Source organism: Bufo bufo, chromosome 5 (genome assembly GCF_905171765.1).
Source record: "Bufo bufo chromosome 5, aBufBuf1.1, whole genome shotgun sequence".
Lineage (NCBI taxonomy): Eukaryota > Metazoa > Chordata > Amphibia > Anura > Bufonidae > Bufo > Bufo bufo.
The window spans coordinates 565,998,108-566,021,818 of NC_053393.1; the positions used below are offsets into that span (position 1 = coordinate 565,998,108).

At 50.6% G+C, this 23,711-nt stretch overlaps 1 protein-coding gene across 3 annotated transcripts in view; it reads right to left on the minus strand.

Moving 5' to 3' along the window:
* The window catches only part of SMARCD3 (SWI/SNF related, matrix associated, actin dependent regulator of chromatin, subfamily d, member 3), a 163,143-nt gene that overhangs the window by 24,220 nt on the left and 115,212 nt on the right, over window positions 1-23,711 (minus strand). For 2 of the 3 annotated variants that reach the window (XM_040431811.1, XM_040431810.1), the window contains exons 3-9: window positions 21,750-21,792; window positions 20,057-20,179; window positions 13,783-13,905; window positions 8,650-8,745; window positions 8,295-8,396; window positions 2,179-2,340; window positions 1,898-1,995 (exon numbers count right to left, since the gene is read on the minus strand). In XM_040431811.1, the coding sequence (XP_040287745.1) occupies window positions 1,898-1,995; window positions 2,179-2,340; window positions 8,295-8,396; window positions 8,650-8,745; window positions 13,783-13,905; window positions 20,057-20,179; window positions 21,750-21,792 (747 nt within the window). Of the gene's footprint in view, window positions 1-1,897; window positions 1,996-2,178; window positions 2,341-8,294; window positions 8,397-8,649; window positions 8,746-13,782; window positions 13,906-20,056; window positions 20,180-21,749; window positions 21,886-22,519; window positions 22,620-23,711 lie in introns of those variants that run through there. The other variant, XM_040431813.1, reaches the window with a different exon arrangement.

Genomic DNA, 23,711 nt, shown 5'->3' on the forward strand with positions numbered 1-23,711 from the left:
GGGCCGAAAAAAAAAGTTAAGGGTATTAAAAACTGAAATACTGTATTTATGGTGCATTGTACATACAGTATATATCAAAAATCTCTGGTTACACCTCCAGGACTCCCATCTAATGGGAGAATACATGAAAAATACATGTGAGCAGCCACAAGACATAGACATACATGTCTGTCACCAGATGGTTGGGGGCCACACAGAATGATATCGAGGGCTGCAGATTGTGCACCCCTGCTTTAGAGGGTAGAGTCCTAACCAAGTTTTCATCTTCAGTAGAAGAGATAATCCCAACCAAGACTGGACCCCTCTTGCCCTAGGCCCCATAGCAGTCGCATGGTCTGCCACTATGGTAGTTACACCCCTGGACGGAGGACAGGATAGAGTGGACTGTAGAGAGTAGGCCAGGTGACGGAGGACTGGGTAGAATGGACTGTAGAGAGGACGGCAGGTGACGGAGGACTGGGTAGAGTGGACTGTAGAGAGGAAGCCAGGTGACGGAGGACTGGGTAGAGTGGACTGTAGAGAGTAGGTCAGGTGACGGAGGACTGGATAGAGTGGACTGTAGAGAGTAGGCCAGGTGACGGAGGACTGGATAGAGTGGACTGTAGAGAGTAGGCCAGGTGACGGAGGACTGGATAGAGTGGACTGTAGAGAGTAGGCCAGGTGACGGAGGACTGGGTAGAGTGGACTGTAGAGAGTAGGCCAGGTGACGGAGGACTGGGTAGAGTGGACTGTAGAGAGTAGGCCAGGTGACGGAGGACTGGGTAGAGTGGACTGTAGAGAGTAGGCCAGGTGACGGAGGACTGGATAGAGTGGACTGTAGAGAGTAGGTCAGGTGACGGAGGACTGGATAGAGTGGACTGTAGAGAGTAGGCCAGGTGACGGAGGACTGGATAGAGTGGACTGTAGAGAGTAGGCCAGGTGACGGAGGACTGGATAGAGTGGACTGTAGAGAGTAGGCCAGGTGACGGAGGACTGGGTAGAGTGGACTGTAGAGAGTAGGCCAGGTGACGGAGGACTGGGTAGAGTGGACTGTAGAGAGTAGGCCAGGTGACGGAGGACTGGGTAGAGTGGACTGTAGAGAGTAGGCCAGGTGACGGAGGACTGGGTAGAGTGGACGCTAGGTGACGGAGGACTGGATAGAGTGGACTGTAGAGAAGAAGCCAGGTCATGGAAGACTGGATAGAGTGGACTGTAGAGAGTAGGCCAGGTGACGGAGGACTGGATAGAGTGGACTGTAGAGAGTAGGCCAGGTGACGGAGGACTGGATAGAGTGGACTGTAGAGAGTAGGCCAGGTGACGGAGGACTGGGTAGAGTGGACTGTAGAGAAGAAGCCAGGTCATGGAAGACTGGATAGAGTGGACTGTAGAGAGTAGGCCAGGTGACGGAGGACTGGATAGAGTGGACTGTAGAGAGTAGGCCAGGTGACGGAGGACTGGGTAGAGTGGACTGTAGAGAGTAGGCCAGGTGACGGAGGACTGGGTAGAGTGGACTGTAGAGAGTAGGCCAGGTGACGGAGGACTGGGTAGAGTGGACTGTAGAGAGTAGGCCAGGTGACGGAGGACTGGGTAGAGTGGACGCTAGGTGACGGAGGACTGGATAGAGTGGACTGTAGAGAAGAAGCCAGGTCATGGAAGACTGGATAGAGTGGACTGTAGAGAGTAGGCCAGGTGACGGAGGACTGGATAGAGTGGACTGTAGAGAGTAGGCCAGGTGACGGAGGACTGGATAGAGTGGACTGTAGAGAGTAGGCCAGGTGACGGAGGACTGGGTAGAGTGGACTGTAGAGAGGACGCTAGGTGACGGAGGACTGGATAGAGTGGACTGTAGAGAAGAAGCCAGGTCATGGAAGACTGGGGCATCACTCGGACTGGTAGGAGCCCACTCACTGGTGGTTACCTGATGATGTGGTTGATGACTATGGGGTCCGGCGGGAGCAGCAGGTTCGTCAGCCTCTGTGGGATCTCTGAGAACTTTAAACGAGGACAATCAAAAATCTAAGAAATGAAAGAAAGGACACTGATAAATGATGGAAGTCCCCCGAGATGGTGAGCGGGGAAGAGGGGAGCGGTACCCCACAATGTAGAATGGTACTTTGCTCAAAAAAACTGCAGGGTGACAGAACGCCATAGCCAGTGTCCAGCAGCGGAAAGGAGTAACTGGAGAGAAACGGGGCCCACCTGCTGGAAGTACTTGTCACCGCTGATGTACTCCTTGTCGTGACAATCCTGGAGCTTGTTGGTCTTTATATACTGCCAGAGCGCCTGGATGATGACCGCCCGCGTCTGAGTATGGATCCCCAGGAGACGAGCAAGACGGGGGTCAAGCTTAAACTGTGGGGGCTGCAGAGAGAAGTGGTCGAAAATTAGGAACCCTGCACCCTACAAGTCACTGTTATACACTCCTCAAGATGAGTACACCGCCCCACCCCACATACAGCAGAGGAGATCTCAGTATACCGCCCCACCCCAAATACAGCAGAGGAGATCTCAGTATACCGCCCCACATACAGCAGAGGAGATCCCAGTATACCGCCTCACCCCACATACAGCAGAGGAGATCTCAGTACACCGCCCCACCCCACATACAGCAGAGGAGATCTCAGTATACCGCCCCACCCCACATACAGCAGAGGAGATCTCAGTATACCGCCCCACCCCAAATACAGCAGAGGAGATCTCAGTATACCGCCCCACATACAGCAGAGGAGATCCCAGTATACCGCCTCACCCCACATACAGCAGAGGAGATCCCAGTATACCGCCCCACCCCACATACAGCAGAGGAGATCTCAGTATACCGCCCCACCCCACATACAGCAGAGGAGATCTCAGTATACCGCCCCACCCCACATACAGCAGAGGAGATCTCAGTATACCGCCCCACCCCACATACAGCAGAGGAGATCTCAGTATACCGCCCCACCCCACATACAGCAGAGGAGATCTCAGTACACCGCCCCACCCCACATACAGCAGAGGAGATCTCAGTATACCACCTCACCCCACATACAGCAGAGGAGATCTCAGTATACCGCCCCACCCCACATACAGCAGAGTAGATCTCAGTATACCGCCTCACATACAGCAGAGGAGATCTCAGTATACCGCCTCACATACAGCAGAGGAGATCCCAGTATACCGCCTCACATACAGCAGAGTAGATCTCAGTATACCGCCTCACATACAGTAGAGGAGATCCCAGTATACCGCCTCACATACAGCAGAGTAGATCTCAGTATACCGCCTCACATACAGCAGAGGAGATCCCAGTATACCGCCTCACATACAGTAGAGGAGATCCCAGTATACCGCCTCACATACAGTAGAGGAGATCTCAGTATACCGCCTCACATACAGCAGAGGAGATCTCAGTATACCGCCTCACATACAGCAGAGGAGATCTCAGTATACCGCCCCACCCCACATACATCAGAGGAGATCTCAGTATACCGCCCCACATACAGCAGAGGAGATCCCAGTATACCGCCTCACATACAGCAGAGGAGATCTCAGTATACCGCCTCACCCCATATAAAGCAGAGGAGATCCCAGTATACCGCCTCACCCCACATACAGCAGAGGAGATCCCAGTATACCGCCCCACCCCACATACAGCAGAGGAGATCCCAGTATACCGCCTCACCCCACATACAGCAGAGGAGATCCCAGTATACCGCCCCACCCCACATACAGTAGAGGAGATCTCAGTATACCGCCTCACATACAGCAGAGGAGATCTCAGTATACCGCCCCACATACAGCAGAGGAGATCCCAGTATACCGCCCCACCCCACATACAGCAGAGGAGATCCCAGTATACCGCTCCACCCCACATACAGTAGAGGAGATCCCAGTATACCGCTCCACCCCACATACAGCAGAGGAGATCTCAGTATACCGCCTCACCCCACATACAGCAGAGGAGATCCCAGTATACCGCCCCACCCCACATACAGCAGAGGAGATCTCAGTATACCGCCTCACATACAGCAGAGGAGATCTCAGTATACCGCCTCACCCCACATACAGCAGAGGAGATCTCAGTATACCGCCTCACATACAGCAGAGGAGATCTCAGTATACCGCTCCACCCCACATACAGCAGAGGAGATCTCAGTATACCGCCCCACCCCACATACAGCAGAGGAGATCCCAGTATACCGCCTCACCCCACATACAGCAGAGGAGATCTCAGTATACCGCCCCACCCCACATACAGCAGAGGAGATCTCAGTATACCGCCCCACCCCACATACATCAGAGGAGATCTCAGTATACCGCCCCACATACAGCAGAGGAGATCCCAGTATACCGCCTCACCCCATATAAAGCAAGGGAGATCCCAGTATACCGCCTCACATACAGCAGAGGAGATCCCAGTATACCGCCTCACATACAGCAGAGGAGATCCCAGTATACCGCCTCACATACAGCAGAGGAGATCCCAGTATACCGCCTCACCCCACAAACAGCAGAGTAGATCTCAGTAAACCGCCTCACCCCACATACAGCAGAGGAGATCTCAGTATACCGCCCCACCCCACATACAGCAGAGGAGATCTCAGTATACCGCCCCACATACAGCAGAGGAGATCTCAGTATACCGCCCCACATACAGTAGAGGAGATCCCAGTATACCGCCTCACATACAGCAGAGGAGATCCCAGTATACCGCCTCACATACAGCAGAGGAGATCCCAGTATACCGCCTCACATACAGCAGAGGAGATCCCAGTATACCGCCTCACATACAGCAGAGGAGATCTCAGTATACCGCCTCACATACAGCAGAGGAGATCCCAGTATACCGCCTCACATACAGCAGAGGAGATCCCAGTATACCGCCTCACCCCACAAACAGCAGAGTAGATCTCAGTAAACCGCCTCACCCCACATACAGCAGAGGAGATCTCAGTATACCGCCCCACCCCACATACAGCAGAGGAGATCTCAGTATACCGCCCCACATACAGCAGAGGAGATCTCAGTATACCGCCCCACATACAGTAGAGGAGATCCCAGTATACCGCCTCACATACAGCAGAGGAGATCCCAGTATACCGCCTCACATACAGCAGAGGAGATCCCAGTATACCGCCTCACATACAGTAGATTTAGTGCAGTACATGTGATGTCTGTATACAGATGGAGTAGATTTAGTGCAGTACATGTGATGTCTGTATACAGATGGAGTAGATTTAGTGCAGTACATGTGATGTCTGTATACAGATGGAGTAGATTTAGTGCAGTACATGTGATGTCTGTATACAGATGGAGTAGATTTAGTGCAGTACATGTGATGTCTGTATACAGATGGAGTAGATTTAGTGCAGTACATGTGATGTCTGTATACAGATGGAGTAGATTTAGTGCAGTACATGTGATGTCTGTATACAGATGGAGTAGATTTAGTGCAGTACATGTGATGTCTGTATACAGATGGAGTAGATTTAGTGCAGTACATGTGATGTCTGTATACAGATGGAGTAGATTTAGTGCAGTACATGTGATGTCAGTATACAGATGGAGTAGATTTAGTGCAGTACATGTGATGTCTGTATACAGATGGAGTAGATTTAGTGCAGTACATGTGATGTCTGTATACAGATGGAGTAGATTTAGTGCAGTACATGTGATGTCTGTATACAGATGGAGTAGATTTAGTGTAGTACATGTGATGTCAGTATACAGATGGAGTAGATTTAGTGCAGTACATGTGATGTCTGTATACAGATGGAGTAGATTTAGTGCAGTACATGTGATGTCTGTATACAGATGGAGTAGATTTAGTGCAGTACATGTGATGTCTGTATACAGATGGAGTAGATTTAGTGCAGTACATGTGATGTCAGTATACAGATGGAGTAGATTTAGTGCAGTACATGTGATGTCTGTATACAGATGGAGTAGATTTAGTGCAGTACATGTGATGTCTGTATACAGATGGAGTAGATTTAGTGCAGTACATGTGATGTCTGTATACAGATGGAGTAGATTTAGTGCAGTACATGTGATGTCTGTATACAGATGGAGTAGATTTAGTGCAGTACATGTGATGTCTGTATACAGATGGAGTAGATTTAGTGCAGTACATGTGATGTCTGTATACAGATGGAGTAGATTTAGTGTAGTACATGTGATGTCTGTATACAGATGGAGTAGATTTAGTGCAGTACATGTGATGTCTGTATACAGATGGAGTAGATTTAGTGCAGTACATGTGATGTCTGTATACAGATGGAGTAGATTTAGTGCAGTACATGTGATGTCTGTATACAGATGGAGTAGATTTAGTGTAGTACATGTGATGTCTGTATACAGATGGAGTAGATTTAGTGCAGTACATGTGATGTCAGTATACAGATGGAGTAGATTTAGTGCAGTACATGTGATGTCTGTATACAGATGGAGTAGATTTAGTGCAGTACATGTGATGTCAGTATACAGATGGAGTAGATTTAGTGTAGTACATGTGATGTCAGTATACAGATGGAGTAGATTTAGTGCAGTACATGTGATGTCTGTATACAGATGGAGTAGATTTAGTGCAGTACATGTGATGTCAGTATACAGATGGAGTAGATTTAGTGCAGTACATGTGATGTCTGTATACAGATGGAGTAGATTTAGTGCAGTACATGTGATGTCAGTATACAGATGGAGTAGATTTAGTGCAGTACATGTGATGTCAGTAAACAGATGGAGTAGATTTAGTGTAGTACATGTGATGTCTGTATACAGATGGAGTAGATTTAGTGTAGTACATGTGATGTCTGTATACAGATGGAGTAGATTTAGTGTAGTACATGTGATGTCTGTATACAGATGGAGTAGATTTAGTGCAGTACATGTGATGTCAGTATACAGATGGAGTAGATTTAGTGCAGTACATGTGATGTCTGTATACAGATGGAGTAGATTTAGTGCAGTACATGTGATGTCAGTATACAGATGGAGTAGATTTAGTGCAGTACATGTGATGTCTGTATACAGATGGAGTAGATTTAGTGCAGTACATGTGATGTCTGTATACAGATGGAGTAGATTTAGTGTAGTACATGTGATGTCTGTATACAGATGGAGTAGATTTAGTGTAGTACATGTGATGTCAGTATACAGATGGAGTAGATTTAGTGCAGTACATGTGATGTCTGTACACAGATGGAGTAGATTTAGTGTAGTACATGTGATGTCTGTATACAGATGGAGTAGATTTAGTGTAGTACATGTGATGTCTGTACACAGATGGAGTAGATTTAGTGTAGTACATGTGATGTCTGTATACAGATGGAGTAGATTTAGTGTAGTACATGTGATGTCTGTATACAGATGGAGTAGATTTAGTGTAGTACATGTGATGTCTGTATACAGATGGAGTAGATTTAGTGCAGTACATGTGATGTCTGTATACAGATGGAGTAGATTTAGTGCAGTACATGTGATGTCTGTATACAGATGGAGTAGATTTAGTGCAGTACATGTGATGTCTGTATACAGATGGAGTAGATTTAGTGCAGTACATGTGATGTCTGTATACAGATGGAGTAGATTTAGTGCAGTACATGTGATGTCTGTATACAGATGGAGTAGATTTAGTGTAGTACATGTGATGTCTGTATACAGATGGAGTAGATTTAGTGTAGTACATGTGATGTCTGTACACAGATGGAGTAGATTTAGTGTAGTACATGTGATGTCTGTATACAGATGGAGTAGATTTAGTGTAGTACATGTGATGTCTGTATACAGATGGAGTAGATTTAGTGTAGTACATGTGATGTCTGTATACAGATGGAGTAGATTTAGTGCAGTACATGTGATGTCTGTATACAGATGGAGTAGATTTAGTGCAGTACATGTGATGTCTGTATACAGATGGAGTAGATTTAGTGCAGTACATGTGATGTCTGTATACAGATGGAGTAGATTTAGTGCAGTACATGTGATGTCTGTATACAGATGGAGTAGATTTAGTGCAGTACATGTGATGTCTGTATACAGATGGAGTAGATTTAGTGCAGTACATGTGATGTCTGTATACAGATGGAGTAGATTTAGTGCAGTACATGTGATGTCTGTATACAGATGGAGTAGATTTAGTGTAGTACATGTGATGTCTGTATACAGATGGAGTAGATTTAGTGTAGTACATGTGATGTCTGTATACAGATGGAGTAGATTTAGTGCAGTACATGTGATGTCTGTATACAGATGGAGTAGATTTAGTGTAGTACATGTGATGTCTGTATACAGATGGAGTAGATTTAGTGCAGTACATGTGAGGTGGGGGTTACCTGGTAGTCCAGCATCAGTAGTAGGGTGCAGCGGACACTAACATCTCCTGGTCGCTTCACCTGGAAGCCATCAGTCTCCTGAGTGCTCGGAGTCCTGTGCCACTGAGAGGAGCAGATAAAAGGTTCAGAGCAGATAAACAGAGAAGACTACAACACAAGTGTCCTACATCTGGGGGTTTCTAATCCTTACAACCTGGTGCCCCTCATACTGTACCCAGAAAGATGAGCGATGAATGACCCACAAAAGAGATGGGGCCTCTCAACAGATTCTAAGGGACTGGTGCCCACAGTTTTTGTATAGAAAAACCCTCTGACACTTTCCAAAATTGTAGCCAACACTAAGCGTATAACGCACCTCCACCAAGTGGTTGTCCGGTCCGTACAAATCTTTGTCCAACTCAATGACCAAACTCTTGAAAAATGAGGAGAATTTCCGTTTCATCTTACTGGGCTGAGAGGAAAAGACAACATAAGATGAGACATCACAAAGACACATAAATAAGAGATCACTAAGAGACAGCACCCAGTTACATCACAGAGACATGTCACCGAGAGACATCACAAAGACACATCACTGAAAAACCAATGAGAAACATGAGATAAATCAGAAACTCACTAAAAACATACATCACTAATCTTCATTCCACAAGCTGTCCTCTCCAAACATATCTGACCTAATCTCCTGATATCTCCTCCCATCCAGTCCACAACCTGTCCTCTCCATACACCTACGGCCTAATCTCCTGATACCTCCTCACACATAATCTCCACTCCACAACCTGTCCACTCCATACATCTCTGACCTAATCTCCTGATACCTCCTCATATGTAATCTCCACTCCACAACCTGTCCTCTCCATACACCTACGGCCTAATCTCCTGATACCTCCTCACAAGTAATCTCCACTCCACAACCTGTCCACTCCATACATCTCTGACCTAATCTCCTGATACCTCCTCATATGTAATCTCCACTCCACAACCTGTCCACTCCATACATCTCCGACCTAATCTCCTGATCGCTCCTCACACATAATCTCCAATCCACAACCTGTCCTCTCCATACATCTCTGACCTAATCTCCTGATCGCTCCTCACACATGATCTCCAATCCACAACCTCTCCTCTCCATACATCTCCGATCTAGTCTCCTGATACCTCCTCACACAAAATCTCCAGTCCACAACCTGTCCTCTCCATACATCTGACATATTCTCCTGATACTTCCTCCCACATAATTTCCAGTCCACAACCTGTCTTCTCCATACATCTCTGACATATTCTCCTGATACCTCCTCACATGTAACTCCAATCCATAACCTGTCCTCTCCATACATCTGATCTAATTTTTTGATACCCCCTCACACATGATCTCCAGTCCACAACCTGTCCTCTCTATACATCTCCGATCTAATCTCCTGATACCTCATCACACATAATCTCCAGTCCACAACCTCTCCTCTCCATAGTTACATCTCTGACCTAATCTCCTGATACCTCCTCACACATAATCTCCAGTCCACAACCTGTCCTCTCCATACATCTCCGATCTAATCTCCTGATACCTCCTCACATGTAATATCCACTCCACAACCTGTCCTCTCCATACATCTCTGACCTAATCTCCTGATACCTCCTCACCCATAATCTCCACTCCACAACCTGTCCTCTCCATACATCTGACCTAATCTCCTGATACCTCCTCACACATAATGTCCAGTCTACAACTGTCACGGCTGAGGATGGGGAAAACCCTCAGCCATGCTGTATCAGGAGATGGAAGGTCGCTACTTGGCCAGTAACACAGAATTAGGAGGTGACCTGCTCCCTAGAGCTTCCCTAATCTGACAATGACTCCTAGCTGCATGAGCCGCCCTTGAAGGTAGGAGGGCTCATGCTCAGGAACCTCGGATCCCTTCTGACCCTCCGCCGATCCCTGAGCTGGGTAGACAGCCCGTTCCTCCTGGACACGGAGTAACAGGAGTCTAAAATGGCCAAGCTGCAAGGGGAACAGAAACAGAGATATGGCAATGGCAGGTAAGTGCAACTAGAACCACACCTACCTGCCACAGACACAGAGCCTGGAACCCACGTGCAAGTGCTGCTGTCCACAAACAACACAAAGGACACCGCACACACAGACATCACACGGGAACCCAGGAAACCATATTCTGCAATAAATAAAGACCAAACAAACATCTTCTAAACACCATACATGAACCTATGACCACAAGGGTGGCCCCCACTGGCGGATGGTATACACAGGAGGCTGCTCCAGCTCACCATGGCTGAAGTACCCCTCAGACTAGAGATATTCAATGAGGCTTTATAGGCCCAAGTAGCCACACCCACAGTCAGACACACCCCGTGTTCACACACACTAGGAAGGAGGTTAACCCTTCCAACACCAGGCAAGGGAAGACGGACTCTTAAAGGGGAATACACACATAAACAAACACACTTCACCTGTTGCCGCGGGCAACGGCATGCGTGGCAATCATGTCCTGGGGATCAGCCATAGGGCTGAGACACTGCCACCACTTGCACAAACAACACCACACGTTGCCATGGGCAACCAAGTGAAGGAAAGTGTCACAAAACAAACCACAGGCCGTGACAACAACCTGTCCTCTCCATACATCTCTGACCTAATCTCCTGATATCTCCTCACACATAATCTCCAGCCCACAACCTTTCCTCTCTATACATCTGACCTAATCTCCTGATACCTCCTCACACATAATGTCCAGTCTACAACCTGTCCTCTCCATACATCTGACCTAATCTCCTGATATCTCCTCACACATAATCTCCACTCCACAACCTGTCCTCTCCATACATCTCTGACCTAATCTCCTGATATCTCCTCACACATAATCTCCACTCCACAACCTGTCCTCTCCATACATCTCTGACCTAATCTCCTGTCCTGATACCTCCTCACATGTAATCTCCACTCCACAACCTGTCCTCTCCATACATCTCTGACCTAATCTCCTGATATCTCCTCACACATAATCTCCAGTCTACAACCTGTCCTCTCCATACATCTTTGACCTAATCTCCTGATACCTCCTCACATGTAATCTCCAGCCCACAACCTGTCCTCTCCATACATCTCTGACCTAATCTCCTGATATCTCCTCACACATAATCTCCACTCCACAACCTGTCCTCTCCATACATCTCTGACCTAATCTCCTGATACCTCCTCACATGTAATCTCCACTCCACAACCTCTCCTCTCCATACATCTCTGACCTAATCTCCTGATATCTCCTCACACATAATCTCCAGTCCACAACCTGTCCTCTCCATACATCTTTGACCTAATCTCCTGATACCTCCTCACATGTAATCTCCAGCCCACAACCTGTCCTCTCCATACATCTCTGACCTAATCTCCTGATACCTCCTCACATGTAATCTCCAGCCCACAACCTTTCCTCGCCATACATCTCTGACCTAATCTCCTGATATCTCCTCACACATAATTTCCAGTCTACAACCTGTCCTCTCCATACATCTCTGACCTAATCTCCTGATACCTCCTCACATATTGTCTCCAGGCCACAACCTGTCCTCTCCATACATCTCTGACCTAATCTCCTGATACCTCCTCACATATAATCTCCACTCCACAACCTGTCCTCTCCATACATCTGACCTAATCTCCTGATACCTCCTCACACATAATGTCCAGTCTACAACCTGTCCTCTCCATACATCTGACCTAATCTCCTGATATCTCCTCACACATAATCTCCACTCCACAACCTGTCCTCTCCATACATCTCTGACCTAATCTCCTGATATCTCCTCACACATAATCTCCACTCCACAACCTGTCCTCTCCATACATCTCTGACCTAATCTCCTGTCCTGATACCTCCTCACATGTAATCTCCACTCCACAACCTGTCCTCTCCATACATCTCTGACCTAATCTCCTGATATCTCCTCACACATAATCTCCAGTCTACAACCTGTCCTCTCCATACATCTCTGACCTAATCTCCTGATACCTCCTCACATGTAATCTCCAGCCCACAACCTGTCCTCTCCATACATCTCTGACCTAATCTCCTGATATCTCCTCACACATAATCTCCACTCCACAACCTGTCCTCTCCATACATCTCTGACCTAATCTCCTGATACCTCCTCACATGTAATCTCCACTCCACAACCTCTCCTCTCCATACATCTCTGACCTAATCTCCTGATATCTCCTCACACATAATCTCCAGTCCACAACCTGTCCTCTCCATACATCTTTGACCTAATCTCCTGATACCTCCTCACACATAATCTCCACTCCACAACCTGTCCTCTCCATACATCTCTGACCTAATCTCCTGATACCTCCTCACATGTAATCTCCAGCCCACAACCTGTCCTATCCATACATCTCTGACCTAATCTCCTGATACCTCCTCACATGTAATCTCCAGCCCACAACCTTTCCTCGCCATACATCTCTGACCTAATCTCCTGATATCTCCTCACACATAATTTCCAGTCTACAACCTGTCCTCTCCATACATCTCTGACCTAATCTCCTGATACCTCCTCACATATTGTCTCCAGGCCACAACCTGTCCTCTCCATACATCTGACCTAATCTCCTGATACCTCCTCACATATAATCTCCACTCCACAACCTGTCCTCTCCATACATCTGACCTAATCTCCTGATATCTCCTCACACATAATCTCTAGTCTACAACCTGTGCTTTCCAATCTAATCTCTTGATTTCTTTCTGCATATCTATGTTTCCATTTATTCTTTATAGATGGTAAACTCCTATGGTCAGGAATCTTATTCTGGGCGGCTGTGGGACACTGGGCTGGGAGAGCCGCTTGTAATTACGGTGTGAGAACGGTGCTTTACGTAAGGTAGGAAGATACCTTGTTTAGTCAGAGCCCAGCCGGGCAGGTGTTTATTTTGTATGATTTATGTTTGTTTTGCTGAGGTGCCAAATAAAAGCGATGTTTGGACCTCAAACTTGGTGTCTGGCGAAGATACTTGTGTGAATGACCCCGGAGAAGAGCTAACCCCCCACACCACCCACTGCTTAAACGTTTTATAGATAGTACAGTTTTGTGGTCAGGACTTCTGGCAGAAGTTGGTGGTCTCGAGGTTGTGGTTGTACAGGGTATAATGAACCGTGGTCCTGGCATAATGGCTCTAAGTGGACCCTCTTCTGTAGAGACACCACTGGTTTCATGTTTTCAGTTCCTCTGGTGCTGATGACTGGAGACCATGTCCTCTGCACAGCTGAAGACTTACCCGTAGGATGCATGGATTGTCTTTAGTCCTGTGAATCTTATACGTTATAGTCGTATATCCGCCAGTCCCCAACAAAAGTGGATATGAGGTCCCCTCTCTAGACCTTCTGAACTGCTCTTCCTGAATACCATGTATGGAGCTGATAAGCGCAGGTAAATGTTGGGACTCCGCAGGGTAGGCGGCAGGTGGACTTACATCATCCAGAAGCTTCCCTTCCACACGCAGCTCCCAGGATGCAATACTCCCATCTGAATCTTCAGCATCCGGCTTTGCAGGGTTAAATGTATTAGAAATGTAAAGTCGTAATTTCCGTTTTTGCTGAGAAGGAAACAAAACAATTGAGGAGAAGTTAGAAAATAAAAAAGCCCCAGAAGGAGGGTCCGTGGATCTGAGTCCCGTGGATGCTGCTGCTCCCTGTAAAGCCCGCACCCCGAGTATATTATATCCCCCATTGTATAGAAGACCCCACGTAGACCACAAATATGTCTGTCATCTGCAGACCCCTTATCGCTACAATATCTACTTGACTCCAACCTGATATTGTCAGAAAGATCCTATCAAGTATGATGTTTTTTCAGAAGGTTGACATACAGTGGTATGATCCATGATATATAGCTACAGACCCGAAGAAGACCCCCAAAAGTCTAAAGAAAATGCTCAGAACCGGACCGTCCACGAAACGACACCGCGGTGGGACTGTCCTCAGCCGAGTCATTCCGAAAACGTTCAGTCTCTGACTACATCGTAATGGCCTATCATGGAGTCCCCATCTCCCACAGCCACTGCTGTCACCCCTACATTGTATCATGGAGTCCACAGCCACTGCCGTCACCCCTACATTGTATCATGGAGTCCACAGCCACTGCCGTCACCCCTACATTATATCATGGAGTCCACAGCCACTGCCGTCACCCCTACATTGTATCATGGAGTCCACAGCCACTGCCGTCACCCCTACATTATATCATGGAGTCCCCATCTCCCACAGCCACTGCCGTCACCCCTACATTGTATCATGGAGTCCACAGCCACTGCCGTCACCCCTACATTGTATCATGGAGTCCCCATCTCCCACAGCCACTGCCGTCACCCCTACATTGTATCATGGAGTCCACAGCCACTGCCGTCACCCCTACATTGTATCATGGAGTCCACAGCCACTGCCGTCACCCCTACATTGTATCATGGAGTCCACAGCCACTGCCGTCACCCCTACATTGTATCATGGAGTCCACAGCCACTGCCGTCACCCCTACATTGTATCATGGAGTCCACAGCCACTGCCGTCACCCCTACATTGTATCATGGAGTCCCCATCTCCCACAGCCACTGCTGTCACCCCTACATTGTATCATGGAGTCCACAGCCACTGCCGTCACCCCTACATTGTATCATGGAGTCCACAGCCACTGCCGTCACCCCTACATTGTATCATGGAGTCCACAGCCACTGCCGTCACCCCTACATTGTATCATGGAGTCCACAGCCACTGCCGTCACCCCTACATTGTATCATGGAGTCCACAGCCACTGCCGTCACCCCTACATTGTATCATGGAGTCCACAGCCACTGCCGTCACCCCTACATTGTATCATGGAGTCCACAGCCACTGCCGTCACCCCTACATTGTATCATGGAGTCCACAGCCACTGCCGTCACCCCTACATTGTATCATGGAGTCCACAGCCACTGCCGTCACCCCTACATTGTATCATGGAGTCCACAGCCACTGCCGTCACCCCTACATTGTATCATGGAGTCCACAGCCACTGCCGTCACCCCTACATTGTATCATGGAGTCCACAGCCACTGCCGTCACCCCTACATTGTATCATGGAGTCCACAGCCACTGCCGTCACCCCTACATTGTATCATGGAGTCCCCATCTCCCACAGCCACTGCTGTCACCCCTACATTGTATCATGGAGTCCACAGCCACTGCCGTCACCCCTACATTGTATCATGGAGTCCACAGCCACTGCCGTCACCCCTACATTGTATCATGGAGTCCACAGCCACTGCCGTCACCCCTACATTGTATCATGGAGTCCACAGCCACTGCCGTCACCCCTACATTGTATCATGGAGTCCACAGCCACTGCCGTCACCCCTACATTGTATCATGGAGTCCACAGCCACTGCCGTCACCCCTACATTGTATCATGGAGTCCACAGCCACTGCCGTCACCCCTACATTGTATCATGGAGTCCACAGCCACTGCCGTCACCCCTACATTGTATCATGGAGTCCACAGCCACTGCCGTCACCCCTACATTGTATCATGGAGTCCCCATCTCCCACAGCCACTGCCGTCACCCCTACATTGTATCATGGAGTCCACAGCCACTGCCGTCACCCCTACATTGTATCATGGAGTCCACAGCCACTGCCGTCACCCCTACATTGTATCATGGAGTCCACAGCCACTGCCGTCACCCCTACATTGTATCATGGAGTCCACAGCCACTGCCGTCACCTCTACATTGTATCATGGAGTCCCCATCTCCCACAGCCATTGCCGTCACCCCTACATTGTATCATGGAGTCCACAGCCACTGCCGTCACCCCTACATTGTATCATGGAGTCCACAGACACTGCCGTCACCCCTACATTGTATCATGGAGTCCACAGCCACTGCCGTCACCCCTACATTGTATCATGGAGTCCCCATCTCCCACAGCCACTGCCGTCACCCCTACATTATATCATGGAGTCCACAGCCATTGCCGTCACCCCTACATTATATCATGGAGTCCCCATCTCCCACAGCCACTGCCGTCACCCCTATCATGGAGTCCACAGCCACTGCCGTCACCCCTACATTGTATCATGGAGTCCCCATCTCCCACAGCCACTGCCGTCACCCCTACATTATATCATGGAGTCCACAGCCACTGCCGTCACCCCTACATTATATCATGGAGTCCACAGCCATTGCCGTCACCCCTACATTATATCATGGAGTCCCCATCTCCCACAGCCACTGCCGTCACCCCTACATTGTATCATGGAGTCCACAGCCATTGCCGTCACCCCTACATTATATCATGGAGTCCCCATCTCCCACAGCCACTGCCGTCACCCCTACATTGTATCATGGAGTCCACAGCCACTGCCGTCACCCCTACATTGTATCATGGAGTCCACAGCCACTGCCGTCACCCCTACATTGTATCATGGAGTCCCCATCTCCCACAGCCACTGCCGTCACCCCTACATTATATCATGGAGTCCACAGCCATTGCCGTCACCCCTACATTATATCATGGAGTCCCCATCTCCCACAGCCACTGCCGTCACCCCTATCATGGAGTCCACAGCCACTGCCGTCACCCCTACATTGTATCATGGAGTCCCCATCTCCCACAGCCACTGCCGTCACCCCTACATTATATCATGGAGTCCACAGCCACTGCCGTCACCCCTACATTATATCATGGAGTCCACAGCCACTGCCGTCACCCCTACATTATATCATGGAGTCCACAGCCATTGCCGTCACCCCTACATTATATCATGGAGTCCCCATCTCCCACAGCCACTGCCGTCACCCCTACATTGTATCATGGAGTCCACAGCCATTGCCGTCACCCCTACATTATATCATGGAGTCCCCATCTCCCACAGCCACTGCCGTCACCCCTACATTGTATCATGGAGTCCACAGCCACTGCCGTCACCCCTACATTGTATCATGGAGTCCCCATCTCCCACAGCCACTGCCGTCACCCCTACATTGTATCATGGAGTCCACAGCCACTGCCGTCACCCCTACATTGTATCATGGAGTCCACAGCCACTGCCGTCACCCCTACATTGTATCATGGAGTCCCCATCTCCCACAGCCACTGCCGTCACCCCTACATTGTATCATGGAGTCCACAGCCCCTGCCGTCACCCCTACATTGTATCATGGAGTCCACAGCCCCTGCCGTCACCCCTACATTGTATCATGGAGTCCACAGCCCCTGCCGTCACCCCTACATTGTATCATGGAGTCCCCATCTCCCACAGCCACTGCCGTCACCCCTACATTGTATCATGGAGTCCCCATCTCCCACAGCCACTGCCGTCACCCCTACATTGTATCATGGAGTCCCCATCTCCCACAGCCACTGCCGTCACCCCTACATTGTATCATGGAGTCCACAGCCACTGCCGTCACCCCTACATTGTATCATGGAGTCCACAGCCACTGCCGTCACTCCCTACATTGTATCATGGAGTCCACAGCCACTGCCGTCACTCCCTACATTGTATCATGGGAGTCCACAGCCCCTGCCGTTACCCCTACATTGTATCATGGAGTCCACAGCCACTGCCGTCACCTCTACATTGTATCATGGAGTCCACAGCCACTGCCGTCACCCCTACATTGTATCATGGGAGTCCCAGCTCCCACAGCCCCTGCCGTCACCCCTACATTGTATCATGGAGTCCCAGCTCCCACAGCCCCTGCCGTCACCCCTACATTGTATCATGGAGTCCACAGCCACTGCCGTCACCCCTACATTGTATCATGGAGTCCACAGCCACTGCCGTCACTCCCTACATTGTATCATGGAGTCTCCATCTCCCACAGCCACTGCCGTCACCCCTACATTGTATCATGGAGTCCACAGCCACTGCCGTCACCCCTACATTGTATCATGGAGTCCCAGCTCCCACAGCCACTGCCGTCACCCCTACATTGTATCATGGAGTCCACAGCCACTGCCGTCACCCCTACATTATATCATGGAGTCCACAGCCACTGCCGTCACCCCTACATTGTATCATGGAGTCCACAGCCACTGCCGTCACCCCTACATTGTATCATGGAGTCCACAGCCACTGCCGTCACCCCTACATTGTATCATGGAGTCCACAGCCACTGCCGTCACCCCTACATTGTATCATGGAGTCCACAGCCACTGCCGTCACCCCTACATTGTATCATGGAGTCCACAGCCCCTGCCGTCACCCCTACATTGTATCATGGAGTCCACAGCCCCTGCCGTCACCCCTACATTGTATCATGGAGTCCCCATCTCCCACAGCCACTGCCGTCACCCCTACATTGTATCATGGAGTCCACAGCCCCTGCCGTCACCCCTACATTGTATCATGGAGTCCCCATCTCCCACAGCCCCTGCCGTCACCCCTACATTGTATCATGGAGTCCACAGCCCCTGCCGTCACCCCTACATTGTATCATGGAGTCCACAGCCACTGCCGTCACCCCTACATTGTATCATGGAGTCCACAGCCCCTGCCGTCACCCCTACATTGTATCATGGAGTCCCCATCTCCCACAGCCACTGCCGTCACCCCTACATTGTATCATGGAGTCCCAGCTCCCACAGCCCCTGCCGTCACCCCTACATTGTATCATGGAGTCCACAGCCACTGCCGTCACCCCTACATTGTATCATGGAGTCCCAGCTCCCACAGCCACTGCCGTCACCCCTACATTGTATCATGGAGTCCACAGCCCCTGCCGTCACTCCCTACATTGTATCATGGAGTCCACAGCCCCTGCCGTCACCCCTACATTGTATCATGGAGTCCACAGCCCCTGCCGTCACCCCTACATTGTATCATGGAGTCCCAGCTCCCACAGCCCCTGCCGTCACCCCTACATTGTATCATGGAGTCCACAGCCACTGCCGTCACCCCTACATTGTATCATGGAGTCCCAGCTCCCACAGCCACTGCCGTCACTCCCTACATTGTATCATGGGAGTCCACAGCCCCTGCCGTCACCCCTACATTGTATCATGGAGTCCCAGCTCCCACAGCCACTGCCGTCACTCCCTACATTGTATCATGGGAGTCCACAGCCACTGCCGTCACCCCTACATTGTATCATGGAGTCCACAGCCACTGCCGTCACTCCCTACATTGTATCATGGAGTCCACAGCCACTGCCGTCACCCCTACATTGTATCATGGAGTCCACAGCCACTGCCGTCACCCCTACATTGTATCATGGAGTCCCAGCTCCCACAGCCACTGCCGTCACCCCTACATTGTATCATGGAGTCCACAGCCACTGCCGTCACCTCTACATTGTATCATGGGAGTCCACAGCCACTGCCGTCACCCCTACATTGTATCATGGGAGTCCACAGCCCCTGCCGTCACCCCTACATTGTATCATGGAGTCCACAGCCACTGCCGTCACCCCTACATTGTATCATGGAGTCCCCATCTCCCACAGCCACTGCCGTCACCCCTACATTGTATCATGGGAGTCCACAGCCACTGCCGTCACCCCTACATTGTATTATGGAGTCCCAGCTCCCACAGCCACTGCCGTCACCCCAGCGATGCATCATGGAGTCCACAGCCACTGCCGTCACCCCAGCGATGCATCATGGAGTCCTCCGACTCTCACAACTGCTGCCATGAAGTGGCTCCTACAGCCGCTGCCATTACCCATAAATCGTAGTGAAGGACATTATAATTCTCCTGTGTTCGTTCACCTTCATTGGTCTCTTTAAAGCTTCTTGGATGTCAACACGTTTCCTCATTATGGTTTGGTCCAATTTTCTCTCAAACGCCAAAAGATCCATGTAGGCCTGAGACTCGGGAACGAGTTCTCGTATCTGGGGGTGAAAAGGTTCCAAATGATAACAACAAAGCCTGATGGCGAACACAGCGAAGGTGGGACCTGCAAGACATCTGAGAGAAGTCCTCGGGGTCAGGATAACGGAGGCTTCCTTCATGTAGAAAACCCAGGAGGAGGTGACCTGACGAGGAGAGGCCGCACTCCCAGGAGGAGGTGATGAGGAGAGGCCGCACTCCCAGGAGGAGGTGACGAGGAGAGGCCGCACTCCCAGGAGGAGGTGATGAGGAGAGGCCGCACTCCCAGGAGGAGGTGATGAGGAGAGGCCGCACTCCCAGGAGGAGGTGATGAGGAGAGGCCGCACTCCCAGGAGGAGGTGATGAGGAGAGGCCGCACTCCCAGGAGGAGGTGACGAGGAGAGGCCGCACTCCCAGGAGGAGGTGACCCGATGAGGAGAGGCCGCACTACCAGGAGGAGGTGACGAGGAGAGGCCGCACTCCCAGGAGGAGGTGATGAGGAGAGGCCGCACTCCCAGGAGGAGGTGATGAGGAGAGGCCGCACTCCCAGGAGGAGGTGATGAGGAGAGGCCGCACTCCCAGGAGGAGGTGACGAGGAGAGGCCGCACTCCCAGGAGGAGGTGACCCGATGAGGAGAGGCCGCACTACCAGGAGGAGGTGACCTGATGAGGAGAGGCCGCACTCCCAGGAGGAGGTGACCTGACGAGGAGAGGCCGCACTCCCAGGAGGAGGTGACCTGACGAGGAGAGGCCGCACTACCAGGAGGAGGTGACCTGACGAGGAGAGGCCGCACTACCAGGAGGAGGTGACCTGACGAGGAGAGGCCGCACTACCAGGAGGAGGTGACCTGATGAGGAGAGGCCGCACTCCCAGGAGGAGGTGACCTGACGAGGAGAGGCCGCACTACCAGGAGGAGGTGACCCGATGAGGAGAGGCCGCACTACCAGGAGGAGGTGACCCGATGAGGAGAGGCCGCACTCCCAGGAGGAGGTGACCTGATGAGGAGAGGCCGCACTACCAGGAGGAGGTGACCTGACGAGGAGAGGCCGCACTACCAGGAGGAGGTGACCCGATGAGGAGAGGCCGCACTACAAGGAGGAGGTGACCTGACGAGGAGAGGCCGCACTCCCAGGAGGAGGTGACCTGATGAGGAGAGGCCGCACTACCAGGAGGAGGTGACCTGATGAGGAGAGGCCGCACTACCAGGAGGAGGTGACCTGATGAGGAGAGGCCGCACTACCAGGAGGAGGTGACCTGACGAGGAGAGGCCGCACTACCAGGAGGAGGTGACCCGATGAGGAGAGGCCGCACTACAAGGAGGAGGTGACCTGACGAGGAGAGGCCGCACTCCCAGGAGGAGGTGACCTGATGAGGAGAGGCCGCACTACCAGGAGGAGGTGACCTGATGAGGAGAGGCCGCACTACCAGGAGGAGGTGACCTGATGAGGAGAGGCCGCACTACCAGGAGGAGGTGACCTGATGAGGAGAGGCCGCACTACCAGGAGGAGGTGACCTGATGAGGAGAGGCCGCACTCCCAGGAGGAGGTGACCCGATGAGAGGCCGCACTCACATTTAGTGACACATTTACTCACCCGTTGAGGGAGGATTTTGTCCGCCATCTTCTTCCTTTTAGCGCTGAACATTGGAAATATAAAAACACGTCTGTATTATTATTATTTGCCATCATTACTTCTCTATTTTATGTCATTACTACATAGTCTAGGCCGGATACACTAGACCGCGGAGAACCCTCCGGGGATGCACCTCCGCAGGCCGAGCGCTGATCCGTGGCTTATTAACCCTCTGTTCTCTCCTATTTCATGGCATCATCCCACTGGCCCAGGTGGTTGTAATTAGCAGGAGACTTCCTAAGGCCCCTCGCAGACGAGCGTGTCCGGATTATGTCCGGATGCGTTCAGTGAAAACCGCACAATTATGCAAACAATACCATTCAGTTTTGTTAGTGATCGCGTTCAGTAGTTCAGTTTTTATCGCACGGCTGCAATGCGATTTACTGCGTTTTGCACACGCGTGTTAAAAAACGGAATGTTTACAAACAACATCTCTTAGAAATCATCCATGAAAATTGCACGCATCCGCGCTTGCTTGCGGATGTGATGCGATGCGATTTTCATGCAGCCCCATTCATTTCTATGGGGCCTGCGTTGCGTGAAAAACGCTGAATATAGAACATGCGTGAAAATCACCGCTCATCTGCACAGCCCTATGGAAATGAATGGGTCCAGATTCCGTGCAGCATTGCACCCGCGCGGAATACTCGCCCGTGTGGAAGGGGCCTAAGGGTTAAAAGGCTCCTTCTCTGTGTCTGAGACCTCCTCGAAGAGTGAGATTCTGAGCTCTGTACACACTGTACTGTGGAGGCTGCTGCAGTACTGAGCTCTGTACACACTGTACTGTGGAGGCTGCTGCAGTACTGAGCTCTGTACACACTGTACTGTGGAGGATGCTGCAGTACTGAGCTCTGTACCCACTGTACTGTGGAGGCTGCTGCAGTACTGAGCTCTGTACACACTGTACTGTACTGTGGAGGCTGCTGCAGTACTGAGCTCTGTACACACTGTACTGTGGAGGCTGCTGCAGTACTGAGCTCTGTACACACTGTGCTGTGGAGGATGCTGCAGTACTGAGCTCTGTACACACTGTACTGTGGAGGCTGCTGCAGTACTGAGCTCTGTACACACTGTACTGTGGAGGATGCTGCAGTACTGAGCTCTGTACACACTGTACTGTGGAGGATGCTGCAGTACTGAGCTCTGTAAACACTGTACTGTGGAGGCTGCTGCAGTAGTGAGCTCTGTACACACTGTACTGTGGAGGCTGCTGCAGTACTGAGCTCTGTACACACTGTACTGTGGAGGCTGCTGCAGTACTGAGCTCTGTACACACTGTACTGTGGAGGCTGCTGCAGTACTGAGCTCTGTACACACTGTACTGTGGAGGCTGCTGCAGTACTGAGCTCTGTACACACTGTACTGTGGAGGCTGCTGCAGTACTGAGCTCTGTACACACTGTACTGTGGAGGATGCTGCAGTACTGAGCTCTGTACACACTGTACTGTGGAGGCTGCTGCAGTACTGAGCTCTGTACACACTGTACTGTGGAGGCTGCTGCAGTACTGAGCTCTGTACACACTGTACTGTGGAGGCTGCTGCAGTACTGAGCTCTGTACACACTGTACTGTGGAGGCTGCTGCAGTACTGAGCTCTGTACACACTGTACTGTGGAGGCTGCTGCAGTACTGAGCTCTGTACACACTGTACTGTGGAGGCTGCTGCAGTACTGAGCTCTGTACACACTGTACTGTGGAGGCTGCTGCAGTACTGAGCTCTGTACACACTGTACTGTGGAGGCTGCTGCAGTACTGAGCTCTGTACACACTGTACTGTGGAGGATGCTGCAGTACTGAGCTCTGTACACACTGTACTGTGGAGGCTGCTGCAGTACTGAGCTCTGTACACACTGTACTGTGGAGGCTGCTGCGGTACTGAGCTCTGTACACACTGTACTGTGGAGGCTGCTGCGGTACTGAGCTC